The sequence below is a fragment of the Trichechus manatus genome, unplaced genomic scaffold, assembly GCF_000243295.1.
Source record: "Trichechus manatus latirostris isolate Lorelei unplaced genomic scaffold, TriManLat1.0 scaffold00194, whole genome shotgun sequence".
Classification (NCBI taxonomy): domain Eukaryota; kingdom Metazoa; phylum Chordata; class Mammalia; order Sirenia; family Trichechidae; genus Trichechus; species Trichechus manatus.
In genome coordinates this window covers 1,144,971-1,159,138 of record NW_004444130.1, presented here as the reverse complement: position 1 = coordinate 1,159,138, position 14,168 = coordinate 1,144,971, and the positions used below count along the sequence as shown (strand labels likewise).

The following is a 14,168-nucleotide window of genomic DNA, read 5'->3' as shown; positions in this document are numbered from 1 at the left end:
TATATATATATATATATATATATATGTGACAATATGACAAACCTTACAAGGATAAACGTTGGATAACAGTAAGCGAAGCTCAAGAACATATTGGTATGATTCCATTTATACAAAGGTTAAAATGAAAAAAATTGAACTGTATTGTTCAATGTGATAAACTGTAAGGTAAAGCAAGGAACTGCTTACCATAAAAGTCAGGAGAGAGGTTCCCTCTGAGTAATGGTAGGGGTATGAGAGGGAAGGGACACTTGAAAGTCTTCAGCAGGGTGAATGACAACACTCTAATAGCTCCTTTATATTATCTGTTAAATTTTACCATTATGCCCCAGTTATATTTCACAATTTAAAATGTTTTAAAATAAAATAAAAACAAAGGGGGGTAAAGAACAAAGCTATATTTTCAGTATCTCAGTTATGCAGATCTCTACATGTATAGGAAAAAAGATCGATAGTGGCTTTCTCTGGGCAGTGAAATGTAAAGGGATTTATGCGTGGTTAAGCGTTCGTTTGGCTGCTAACCAAAAGGTCCGCAGTTTGAATCCACAGCTGCTCCTTGGAAACCCTATGGGGCAGTTCTACTCTGTCATACAGCGTCACTGTGAGTCGGTATTTTTGTATTTTTCAAATTGACTATAATAAAGAAGTATCACTTTTTTATTGTGGTAAATACATATGTAACAAAACATTTGCCATTTCAACAATCTTCACATGAACAGTTTAGTGACAGTAATTATGTTCATTATGTTGTTCAACCAATCACCCTAGCCATTCCCAAACTTTTTTTATCACAAGTATTACTTTTATAATAAGAATAAAAGGAGAACTACCAACTGCCCAGTTTTGGGCTCTTCAACTTATACCTCTGCATCTAGTCACTCAGAGGAAACTCTGGCAGAGAAAAACGGGAATGAACGGCAGTCCGCAAAATTGAAATCAATACAAGGCAACCTTCCACAGGTTCTTGTCATTTGCGCCAATGATAAGACTTTAGGGGGCTCAGCTGATGGAAACCAGCAATGATACTTCCTAGATTACGCCAAAGCTCATACAAATCCCTGCCTGCTCGCTCTCTCTGAGGCCTGGGGAAGGAGTCAGTAGCTGAGTACAAAGAAAAAGGTATTATTATCATTTTCAGTAGTAACTACAGCTTTTTTAATGCTCGACTACTAACCAAAAGGTTCACAGTTCGAAAACACCAGCAGCTTCGTGGGAGAAAGATGTGGCAGCTGGCTTCCATAGAGATTTACAGCCTTGGAAACCCTATGTGGTCACTATGAGTCGGAATCTACTGGACAGCAGTGGGGTTTTTTTTATTGTCATAGTATTGTGTTAGGGACATTATCTGCATTAATCCTAACACAACAATTCTATAAGGTGAATATCATTATCCTTATTATACACTGATATTTAGGGCTCAGATTTCTAAGTCCGAAGTAATTGGCTTTTACACAACAATTTATACTAATCTCTGTGCGTGGAGTAAGGAGTGTTCTTATTGATTGTTTTATACTCCTAACAACCCTGTGAAGTAGCAGATACTGGCGTAGCTCATTAAGTTATATGATTTGTCCAAGGACACACAGCTAGTAAGAAGCTATAACCTTTAATGGTAACTGCTGCTTTTTTTCTTAAGGGGGTAATAAATGATTTCTTTTCCTGTACCCTGACCAAACGCCAATACATCTATGTCTCCCCAAAACACATTAATTAACTCCCACAGGGTGGGTGAAGATGTTGACTATAACACAGAGGCCAAGAAATGTTATTTCCCTAAACCTGGGGTGGAGTAAGCAGACAGGTACAATCCAAAAACAGTTTTCAGGTTTTCTCCTCTTCATTTTCCAACAAAGATAAGATAAAGATGTAAGATTTAAGGTCTTGCAGGCATTCTCGTTGCAATTGTCATGGAATCCCTCTATCCACCTCTTCTCCTAATTCTCACAGGCCTGTTTTCTTTCTCCACCCCGCTCTAAGGGAGTTGACCTTCACATCTGCCTTCAGAGTCAACATGCCAGGGTGTCTCCCAGTAGTTGGAGAGTACACTTCCTCCTTTGCTTCTCCCAGCCCTCCCTGAGCAGTCTGCCCACCCCTTGAGTCTCTTGGGTGTTAAAGCTACTGTGTCCACCCCTTGAGTCTCTTGGGTGTTAAAGCTGCTAATGTTACAGCTCCCTAAGAGTAGATGCTTTCTCAATCCAGTCTTGGAGGTGGGTCTTTTTTTTTTTTTTTTTTCAGAAGGGAGAGGGCAGTGGAATTTGCTCCAAGTAGAGAAGGTTAATTGTGCAAAATGCAAGGAGGAAGAAGCAGCCGAGAGAGGAGTTGGTGAGTCAGAAGAGAGAAGCTGCACAGCCTGGCTAGCAAGTGAGCCTCTTTCTAAAGCCCAGGGGAAGCCTAAGCCATTCACAAGGTAAGAAGAGGATTTCTTCACGTATAACTCCAATGCAGGGCCATTATCTAGAGGCTACTGGAGCAGGAGTATCACATAACCTTAGGCAGCTAAACTGGGGATTACAAGGGCGGGCTGGCGGGCTAGCGGAGGAGGGCTGAGTCAGAATCACCTGGAGAGTCTTTCCCCAAAGCACCGGCCTGCTTACCAGTAACTCCCCCATCCTACCCGGCTCCATCCCCAAAGAGGTCTGAAAAAGCTTATAAGCAGGTGGGGATGGTCGTCCCGGGTGTATCTGACTCATTCAGATCCTGGCATTGGAGCTCAAGATTCTGTACTTCCTGCAGCTTTTTCTCTATTCAGGTGCTGGGAGTGGAAGGCAGGGGGTGCAGCAAGCTGAAGATTTTCTCTAGCTCAGGTAAGGTGTAGTATGATAATAGAAAACTCACTGACCTGGGCTGCAAAAGCCCTAGGTTTTGCTCCAGATAGGGCCATTACCACCACTGAGTCAATCATTAAAGCTCAGTTTACTTATTCTGAAAAATGGGGGTCTGGATCACTACTGTTCTATATCACCTAACTGGATTATTGTCGTAACTGTGGCTAAAAACGTTTTCTTTTTTTTTTTTAATTGTACTTTAGAGGAAGGGTTACAGAACAAATAGTTTCTCATGAAACATTGGTATACATATTGTTTTGTGATATTGGTTGCCAGCCCCACAACATGTCAACACTCTCCCCTTCTAGACCCTGGGTTTCCTATTACCAGCTTTTCTGTCCCCTCCTGCCTTCCCATACTTGCCCCTGAGGTGGTGTGCCCATTTAGTCTCATGTTATTTTATGGGCCTGTCTAATCTTTGGCAGAAGGGTGAACCTCAGGAGTGACCTCATTACTGAGCTAAAAGGGTGTCCGGGGGACATGCTCTTGGGGTTTCTCCAGTCTCTGTCAGACCAATAAGTCTGGCCAGTAATTCGGTCCCTCAGGGAGTTTGGATGTGTCTATGGCGCTTCCATGACCCTGCCTTGGACATGTTGCGCTGGCTTCCCCAGTATTGTGTACTGTCTTACCCTTCACCAAAATTACCACTTACCTATTGTCTGTTTGGAAACCCTGGTGGCGTACCTGTTAAGTGCTACAGCTGCTAACCAAAAGGTTAGCAGTTCAAATCCACCAGGCACTCCTTGGAAACTATGGGGCAGTTCTACTCTGTCCTATAGGGTCGCTATGAGTTGGAATCGACTCGACAGCAACAGGTTTGGTTGTTGGTCTTATTGTCTATTTAGTGTTTTCCCACCCCCACTCCTCCCCTCCCTGGTAACCATCAGAGATTGTTTCTTTTTGTGTGTAAACCTTTTCATGAGTTTTTATAGCAGTGGTCTTATACAATATTTGTCCTTTTGCGACTGACTTCTTTCACTCCGCATAATGCTCTCCAGATTTACTCATGTTGTGAGATGCTTCGCAGATTCATCATTGTTCTTTATCGTTGCGTAGTATTTCATTGTGTGTATGTACCATAGTTTGTTTATCATTTATCTATTGATGGCCATCTGGGTTGTTTCCATACTATGGCTAAAAAGGTTTTGAAAATTGTCAAATACCATTCACATGTAACAAGTGATTAAGTGATGGGGCTAGTGCACCAGCCCTGGTAGAAGAGGCCTCTATCTTCTATGACCTTGGATAAGTCTGAACTTTTAGTTAGAATTGGAATAATTTTATTTGTGTAAAATAAAAATATCATCTTGCCCAACCTTCCTTACCTGGATCAATGAGGGCACCATAAAGAGTAAAAAAAAAAAAAAAATTCCTTCAGTTGTTCATTTGATAGATATTTACGGAGCACCTACTATGTGCCAGGTTCTAGGGACACAACAGTGGAGAGGACCCAGGTCCAGTCCTTGTGGCACTTCTGCTGTAATTCATTATTATATGGCCACTCTTTGCCAAGGTGCGTATCTCTACCAGTTTCCTGTGGTTAAAGGGTATTTGTGGAGATTACAGTTTCCCAAGTCTATACCCAAAGATAAAATATAACTTTTACCTTTAAGTTATCACAGTCTTGTGGGAGAGATATTCATATACAGCTACTTACTCTAGAGTGGGATGCATGCCAATGAACAGTTTGGGGAACAAATAAATCTTGGGAGAAAGGATGATAAATTTTGGAGAGAAGGTACCATGTGGACAGTATCTTAACAGTAAAGTTGCAACCTTGCAAAAGGCTCAGGGCTGCCAAATAACAGGACAAGTTTGGAGGAACTGAATTAAATTCTGGAGCCTAAGAAAATGAAAAGGTGAGGAGTCACAGGAGATTAAAGATTAGGTCATAAAGGACCCTGTGTGTAAGGTTTGGGGATTTTGATTTAATCCTTTATATGCCGTAAAATTATGGAAGGATTTACTCAGGTGAGTGATAGACTTGTGCTTTAAAAAGATAGCTTTGCATTATGCTGAGTGGAATAAGTCTGTCACGAAGGCGCAAGTATTTTATGATTCTACTTACATGGAATATCTAGGATAGACAAGAATATAGAGACCAAAGTTTATTAGTGGTTACCAGGAGTGGGTGGGAGGGAGTGAAAAATGGGGACTCACTTCTTAGGGGATATTGAGCTTCTGTTAAAGGTGATGGGAAAATTTGGAAACGGATAAGGGTAATGGTTTAACAATACGATAAACGTAACTAATATACTGAATTGTACACATGAGGAATGCTGAAATGGCAAACAATTTGTTACATATATATTTACCACAATAAAAATAAAAAGATAGTGGCTGCAGTGGACAATGGGGAGAGCTGAGAGACAGAAGAAAGAGCCTACTATTAAAAGCTAATCAAGAGATGAGCAGACTGGACATTAGGCAATGGGGTGGGTGGAATTCAAACGTACAATTGAAAAGCTATTAAAGAATATTCAGCCAAGAAATAAGGACTCTGGGAGTAAGTCATGTCACAGACTTCTCACAAATTCTGACCCTCTCCAAAGACTGCAGAGGAGATCACTCTCCATGAAGTACCCTGGGGCAGACAGCGTGGTTAGATTAGAGGAGAATGCCATGAAGAGCTTCATGCAGAAAGGTCAGTGTCCACCCAATGTTCCTTTTCTTCACTGAGCCTCTTAAAACTCACTGGTGACCTTCACTGCCTTGCTTCTTCTCCCAAAGTCTCAAGAGCATCCGCCTTCTGCGCTGATTACAGTCTCTGCAGCGCTGAGTCTTGCCCGAGACATACTCTGGTCCAACCCCATTATGTGTTGCCTAGATCCAGGGTGTTTCTAGAATCCAGTGACAAGGGATGGGACTCACTTCATAACAGTATACTCTCTTTCTGGCCAGAAAAAATGCTCGTGGAGAGAAAAAACAGAGAAAGAAGTTGGAGGGTTCCCATGTGAATTCCTAAGAACCGTGGACAACTAAAGCCTGAAAACAAGCAGGGGATAGAGCTAGAAGGCCAGCTCCAACTCTGGGAGGAAATGGGCAGGACGCCAGGAGCCACTGGCAAGCAAGGAGGGCTGAGAACCATGGAGCCCTGGGCGAGACGCAGAGTGGGCCTGAAGCCAGGATTGGGGGGTGGGAGGAGGGTATGCCTTTGAAAGGTTGATTTTCCTAATCCTTAGGGTCTCTATGAATCAGAATCGACTTGATAGCAATGGGTTTAGTTTTTGGTTTTGGTTTTAGGAAATGTTAGCTTTTTCTTCAGGTGATTACAGGCCCTACTTATAAAATGCTATCACAGTTTCCTTATAGTTATACATAGGTCAAGTTCTTCTCTATTTTCCTCTCTCTCTCTTGCTCCATTGTTTCCTACCCTGTTCAAAACTTTTCTCATACTCACGTTGCCCTTGGGGGAGGCTCTCTTGCTAAAGTCACCGCTTTGGTCTTTAGGGGTCATTACTGGGCTATTATCAATAATGGCCTAGTTTCTGGTCATTTCTTCTTCAGCTCAAGTTTTAAAGAACTAGGAGATCTTAGCTGGCCTTGTTCTAACCTGTGGACAAAGATTACAAGGCAGAAATTACCCATTCATTAGCATTTCCCTGGCATATAACAAAAATGCTTTTTGGCCACAAAGGAAAGATGATCCTCACTGGATCCTTCTGGCCCATGTGGAGGAAAAGTATTGTTGTAATGAATGGAAAAGAGGGGTTTCTCTGCATTGCCAGTCAAGATTTGGGTTGAATCAGTACACACTTCCCAGAATGTTCAGGGGACTTCCAAGGGAAGTCCATGGGCCAGCAAAGCATGTTCTACATCTTCAGGAAGCAAAATATAAACTCCAAGGAGTCATGTCTGTGGTTGCTCAGTTGTTTCTTTAAAATCCACTGTTGAATATTTCTGGACCCCTGGATATAGAGGATGGCTTATGACTAGTATGAAGGCCATCTGGGCAGTAAATATCAAAGTTACACATGCATATACTCTCATCAATTCCATGTCTGAGGTTTATCTTACACACATGTGCAAAGATACGTGAACATAAAGGTCATTATTAAAGCATTTTTAGTGGTGAAAAATTGAAAATAACCCAAAAGTCTATCAATAAAGAAACTAGTTAAAACAAATTGTGGTATATCCATGCAGTGGAATTCTCTTACTGGTAAAAAGGAATGAGGAAATGCTTAATGTACAGCTATAGAGAGCACTACAAGATATATTGTTAAGTAAAAAAAAGCAAGATGCAGCATGGTGTGGATGGATAAGCTGCTACTTTTTGTGTTCTAAAGAGGGAAAAAATTAAGACTGCATATACATTTGAATTTACACGTGTATGCATAAAACGAGAAAGGCTACATAAAACAAAAACGAACCCAGCTGCTATCTGGAAGCAAGCTGCGCACTGGGCATATTTACTTAACAATATGTTCATCAGAATAGAACTGTGCAGAATCTTAGGAAAGCCTTACTTTCAAATTTAAGTCTGTGGACTATGTCCATGATAATATCCCTTTTATAAAAATTGAACCATATGCCTATTAGCTATTAAAAATTAAGTTTAAAAAAAATTAATGATAAGACCTGTCACAGGAAAATAGTAAACCCTAAATCCAGCTCCAATTAATGTCTGAAAATACATTCTCTTCTTTATTAAAGCTGTAAGGGGGAATGTCTTGGGCATATATTGTTAAGTGCTATCGAGTCGATTCCTATTCATAGCAACCCTATGTACAACAGAACAAAACACTGCCTGGTCCTGCACCATCCTCACAATCGTTGCTGTGTTTGAGCCCATTGTTGCAGCCACTGCGTCAGTCCATCTCGTTGAGGGTCTTCCTCTTTTTCGCTGACCCTCTACCAAGTATGATGTCCTTCTCCAGGGACTGGTCCCTCCTGATAACATATCCAAAATATGTGAGACAAAGTGTCATCATTGTTGCTTTTAAGGAGCACTCTGGCTGTACTTCTTCCAGGACAGACTTGTTCATTCTTCTGGCAGTCCATGGTCTAGTCAATATTCTTCGCTAACACCGTAATTCAAAGGCATCAATTCTTATAATTCAAAGGCATCAATTCTTCGGTCTTCCTTATTCATTGTCCAGCTTTCACATATGAAGCAACTGAAAACACCATGGCTTGGGTCAGCCCACCTTAGTGCTTAAAGTGACACCTTTGCTTTCTAACACTTTAAAGCGATCTTTTGCAGCAGATCTGCCTGATGCAATGCAGTCATCAGAAGTAGAGTGTCAGGTCCTTCTTCCTCGTCTTGCTTAGTCTGGAAGCTCAGCTGAAACCTGTCCATCCATGGTGATCCTGCTGGTATTTGAAACACCAGTGGCAAAGCTCCAGTATCACATCAACATGCAAGCCGCCACATTACAACAAACTGACAGATACATGGTGGCTGGGCATACAGTGATATGTAAATCTGTACCTTGCTGCTATTAATATTTTATACTATGTGAAATGGCTACTATATTTCTTAATAGTTATTTATTTCACAAGGTAAGGGAGACACCCAAAATGATCCAAAGAAGGTTAAATTTTCCTTAGTGTAATATTCTAGCATGCTACTGAGAACAGTGGTCTTTTCACACAAAGTGAGCCCTGATTGTGAAGGGAGTAAGTTCAGGGTCACCACCAGTCTGTATGAGCCTTGGTGTGAATTACAAAATGAAACTCATTTCTCTAGATATTTAACCTCCAACAGCTGGGAAGTCATCCTGATCTATTTATTCTGTTGGACCAAAATATTTTACTGTCAGCTACCAGAATTTTTTAATAATAAATATCTAGAAAACTGATGTGATGGCATTCCCTAAGGTTATGCAGTGCACAACCTCCCCAACTGTACTGAGCACCCCTGAGTAGATTGTGTCAAGCAGTCAAAGCATTCCCCCAAATAGCAATGTGGTGGCTGACAGGCCACATGTATCAATACGGCAGCTCTTAGGATGACTTACCACACTTTTAGAGTGTCTACTGATAACTGGTAAGAGACTATGAGCCCAAATGGACTTATACAGTTCATTACCAGTACCTACTCAGTAGCAACGTAAGCACTGAGTCAGTTCCTCATATCCCCATTCTCACAGGATGATACACTCTGTGGACACTTGGTTCTGTCGCTGAGGAGACAACTCTAAACTAAACATCAGCAGTTTTATAACCTGCAGCCATACCCTCCAGGGCTACAGTGCAAACGTCTGTGCTCAGTTGACACAGGGAGGGAGAGAAATGGCCTTGTGGTAGTCCCTCAGGATAGGGGTGGGGGAGCCATGGTATCAAGGCAGTTCCTCCCAATGCCCTAGATGTCTCCCAGGCCTATCTCCCTTAGTTTCAGGAGAAATTAGCAAGGCATTCAACCAAGACTTGGGTCATACCACACTTAATAAGTAACCTACTTGGAGATATGCACATCTTCAGGAGACAGTTCCCTAAATGCTAATTAAATATGGCCAGTTTAGGCATTCTCCATGGAACTCCCGGGGGGTGCAAATGGTTAACACGCTGCTAATCAAAAGGCTGGAAGTTCAAGTCTACCCAGAGGCACCTCAGAAGAAAGGCCTGGCAATCTACATCTGAAAAATCAGCCATTGAAAACTCTGTGGGGCAGAGTTCAACTCTGATGCACATTGGGTCACCATGAGTCAGACACTATGACAACTTTTTTTTTTTTAGCAAGTGCCTTGCACTTAAGCAAGCACTCACTAAATGTTAGCTGTGACTATCATGGTAAAGATGCTAATCTTGGCTCTCAAAGACTGTCTTAGACCATTTCTGGTAACTTCCTTATTAAGGTAATCTGACACACTTGGGGTCACTGACCATGAGTCAGAATCGACTTCATAGCAACTGGAAAACAGCATTTTTGGTAGTCCAAGGGACAAAAAAGAGGGAGGAACTGAAGAGACTAAAATAAACAGAAGTTATTGACACAGTAACTTCAAAGGACAGGAATTGATCTGGGGAGGGACTGGTGCAATTGGTTGCAGGAAGGTTCAGGCATTGTATGTCATTCCTTGATGGGGGCCAGGGAGAAGGTGGTGTTGGCTAAAAAAGTAGATGGAAGGCAGACAACAAACCAGTAGCCTAACAAGCCTGTCTCCTTGTTTCTTAAAGGTCTTCAACTTCTGCCCAATGATGCTTCCCAAACAAAGTAGGCTGCTGCTGTTCCTGATTTCCCAGGTGGTGATCTTTGCTCTGTTCTTCCAGCTGTACAGTTACAACCCTAGCTCTCTGCCTTCAGAGGAGGATCCCAAGCCTGTGCACGTGTTGATACTGTCTTCATGGCGTTCGGGCTCATCCTTTGTCGGACAGGTTTTCGGGCAGCACCCGGATGTCTTCTACCTGATGGAGCCCGCCTGGCATGTCTGGATGAGCTTTACCCAGAGCACTGCCTTGAGGCTGCACATGGCGGTGAGGGACCTGGTACGCTCCGTCTTTCATTGTGACATGAGTGTCTTTGATGCCTACATGCAACCTGGTCCCCGGAGACAGTCCACCCTCTTCCAGTGGGAGACCAGCCGGGCCCTGTGTTCCCCACCTGCCTGCAATGTCATCCCGAGAGGTAGAATCATTTCCCAGGCTCACTGCAAGATTCTATGCAATCAACAGCCCTTTGAGATGGTGGAGAAGACCTGCCGCTCCTACAACCACGTGGTGCTCAAGGAGGTGCGCTTCTTCAATCTGAAGTCTCTCTACCCACTGCTAACAGACCCATCCCTCAACCTGTACATTGTGCACCTGGTCCGGGATCCCCGGGCTGTGTTCTCTTCCCGAGAGCGCACCACGTCGGAACTCGAGACCGACAGCCGCATTGTATTAGGGGAGAAGTGGCAACAACTCAAGGAGGAAGACCGGCCCTACCATTTGATGCAGACCATCTGCAAAAGCCAGCAGGAGATCTTCGAGGCCATCCAGCTTTTGCCCAAAGCCCTGCAGCAGCGCTACCTGCTTGTGCGCTATGAGGACCTGGTCCGGGCACCCCAGGCCCAGACTTCTCAAATGTATGACTTTGTAGGGTTGAAATTCTTTCCCTGGCTCCAGACCTGGGTTCAAAACATCACCCAAGGCAAGGGCATGGGTGATCACGCTTTCCACACAAATGCTAGGAATGCCCTCAATGTCTCCCAGGCCTGGCGCTGGACCTTGCCTTTCAAAAAGGTTATTCGACTTCAGAAAATCTGTTCTGATACCATGAATTTGCTGGGGTACCGCCACGTCATGTCTGAGCAACAGCAGAGAAACCTGTCACTGGATACTCTGTCTACCTGGCTCTTTTCCAAACAAGACTCCCTAAAGGGTTGAGGTGGCTCTGTCCCCACCCAGGACCAACCTCAGCCATGTTAACTGAATGTTTCTGAGCCTTGACTATGTCCCTGTAGGTATCCATGTGAGCATGCGTTTTGCCCACGCATGCTCAAGCAGAGAAATCTTTGTGTTTGTACTCATGATGAAAAAATAAGACTCAGGGTAAAGAACTCAATAATAAAACAAATCTAAAAGACTTAAAACATGGAAACAGAGATGTTAATCTATAAATGATGACAATGTCAAAACAATTAAAAGGGGAATAAACGACGCACGTATAGAACTTTCAAATGGAGAGGAAGTCAAGGCGATACCAAAGTAATAAAAGACTGGTTCAAACTTAGGAAGATGAGGGCAAATTTCAAGGTAACCACAAAGTTAAGAAATCTACTCATCAAAATAAAAAAGAAAAACAGTCTCAGTAAACACAGAATCTGTAATTATGAAAGAAAAGAAAAGAAAAGAAAACAGACTCAGGAACCAGTGAAACAGTGGTGTTGCCTTGCTCCTGTCTTAGCCTTCCTATTGGTGGTGCACATGGTCCTGGTCCCCGGACAGGAATTGGACTGTGGTGGGTACCTCAGAGACTTTGTGGCCTGGGGCTTGTTAGGCACCATGCAGTATCAGTGGAGTAAATCCACAAACCTCTGCCCACATCTTGGGAAAGGGGAGGGACAGTAAGAACCAGGGAAACGGCCCTCCCACCAGAGTCTTCCCACCAAAGAGCTCATCCCTAGATTCCACAGGGATGTGAACTCTAAGCCCTTGATGCTCCTACTGGATTCAGGGGAGGGAGTATGAACAAGGTGGGATGCTTACCTGTAAGCATGGCCATCACAACTATGGGTTCACAAATAAGAAACAAAATCTCTGCAAAACAGAGAAAGCTCTTCAGTTTATGGGGTGGCTGGGCCCAATTTGGAAGTCATTTCCCCTCAGTATTTTCTTACCACATACAGAAGACTTTGACCTGTGAAGCTGTCATCCATTAGTACTAAAATTTCAAATTAAGATTCTGTTTGGAATGTCTTCTTTCAAGCTTTCTAATTACTAGTAGTGAATGCTCATTCTTATGGAGTCCTAGCCTAAGAACATCATCATCTTTGTAGATTTTTTGGAACACCTTTGCTATTGTCTATCACCCACCTATACCAAAAATAATTGCTAAGATAATGTTTGGTGTCAGATGGTGAACTAAATCTGATTGAACTGATAGAAAGTAGATAATCAGCATCAAAGCCCATTCTTTCTTGTGTGAGGCGTAAGTTGTAATAATGCTATATGCATCACCCTGAGGACTGGGAAGAGTTCTCTTTTATTCTGATTTTTTGGCCAAAGGACCTCAGTTCTCATATGGTGCTATTTAGCTTTTCCTGATCACCCTCCCCTAACAAGAAAAGTGGTTTCTTTCAGTCTCTGCAGCAGTTTCTAGATCTAGTCGTTCATCAGAAACACCTGGGGGTGGGGGCGGGGGGCACTTGTTAACAATGCATATTGCCAGGCCCTTCCCCCGGTTTGCTGTAATTGAAATCTCCCAGGGTAGGGCCTGGGATTCTGTATCTTTATTAAGCTACCCTGGTAATTCTTCCACAGCCAACCTGGTACTAGTACAAGCTACATTTGGGCAGCAACACTGTTCACCTTCTTGCTCTAAGACTGGTGTCTGTTCAAAGCATACAGAGTATGTATGTCACTGATGCTGTCCCCAGGTTGGAAGAAATAGGAAGAAGGCCTAAAACTCAGCCTCCAGAACTCCATGGACCTCTCAGTCCTGATTTGTTTAATATCTCACTTTGTCCAAGCCTGAGAGATGCTGTCATTTCATCTTTCATTTTGTTTTTATTACCACTTTTGACATGCTTCTCATTTCATAAAGCCACCTCAATGTCAGATCAGAACCCTCCCACTCGATTCTGCTAAGTAGCTCTAAAAAACTGTTTAAGTTAATTTACATGTGACTTTAAAGGAGCAAATTTATTCTAATATCCAAACCCAAGCCACTCTAGGAACTCCTCAAGAGCTTAGGATCTCCCAGGCAAATGCTTCTTGCCTCTACAAGAAACTATGAAAGAGGAAAATTTCCCCAACACTGAAAATAAGACCAGAGCAGCAAGAGATGGTGCAAGCAAAGTGAAGGCGGCCAGTAAGGGGGCAGACAGTGATAGAGTTGACCATCTCTGATTTTTCCTCGAAATTCTAGCCTCTGCCTGAGTTATTTTTTGTTTGTTTATTATTGTAGTTTAAGTGAAAGTTTACATTTCAAGTTAGTCTCTTATACAAAAACTTATACATTGTCGTGTGACCCTAATTGCTCTCCCTATACTGTGACAACACACTCCTCCTTTCCACCCCTGATTTCCCATGTCTATTCAACCAGCTCCTGACCCTCTCTGCCTTCTCATCTCACCTCTGGACAGAAGCTTTCCATTTAGTCTCATGTATCTACTTGAGCTAAGAAGCACACTCTTCAAGAAAGAGTTTCATTTTATGTCCTACAGTCCAGTCCAATTCCTGTCTGAAGAGTTGGCCTCGGAAATTGTTTTAGCTCTGGGTTGTCAGAGAGTATGGGGGCCATTCTTTCCGGGGTTCCTCCAGTCTCAGACCATTAAGTCTGGTCTTTTTACTAGACTTTGAGTTCTACACCCCACCTCTCTACTGCTCCATCACGGACTCTCTGTTGCATTTCCTGTCAGGGTGGTCATTGGTGGTAGCCGGGCACCATCTAGTTCTTCTGGTCTTAGGCTGATGAAGTCTCTGGTTTATGTGCCCCTTTCTGTCTCTTGGGCTACTACTTTCCTATCTTTGGTGATCTTCATTCTCCCTTACGCCAGGTGGATGGGACAATTGATGCATCTTAGATGGCTGCTTGCAAGCTTTTAAGACCCCAGACGCCACTCACCAAAGTAGGATGCAGAACATTTTCTTAATAAACTTTGTTATGCCAATTGACCTAGATGTCCCCTGAAAGCATTGTCCCCAGACCCCCGCCCCTGCTTGCCTGAATTATTTTAAAGTTAACATCTTCCTTTAGGA

The 14,168-nt window shown here is 43.0% G+C and overlaps 1 protein-coding gene across 2 annotated transcripts in view; it reads left to right on the top strand.

Moving 5' to 3' along the window:
• The window catches only part of CHST4 (carbohydrate sulfotransferase 4), a 61,387-nt gene extending 49,924 nt beyond the window's left edge, over positions 1 to 11,463 (top strand). Inside the window, exons 3-4 of one of the 2 annotated variants that reach the window (XM_023741886.1) lie at positions 2,233 to 2,404; positions 9,945 to 11,463. In XM_023741886.1, the coding sequence (XP_023597654.1) occupies positions 9,963 to 11,132 (1,170 nt within the window). In that variant the 5' untranslated portion in view covers positions 2,233 to 2,404; positions 9,945 to 9,962 and the 3' untranslated portion in view covers positions 11,133 to 11,463. Of the gene's footprint in view, positions 1 to 2,232; positions 2,405 to 2,759; positions 2,802 to 9,944 lie in introns of those variants that run through there. The other variant, XM_004387834.2, reaches the window with a different exon arrangement.
• The last annotated feature ends 2,705 nt before the right edge of the window (positions 11,464 to 14,168 follow it).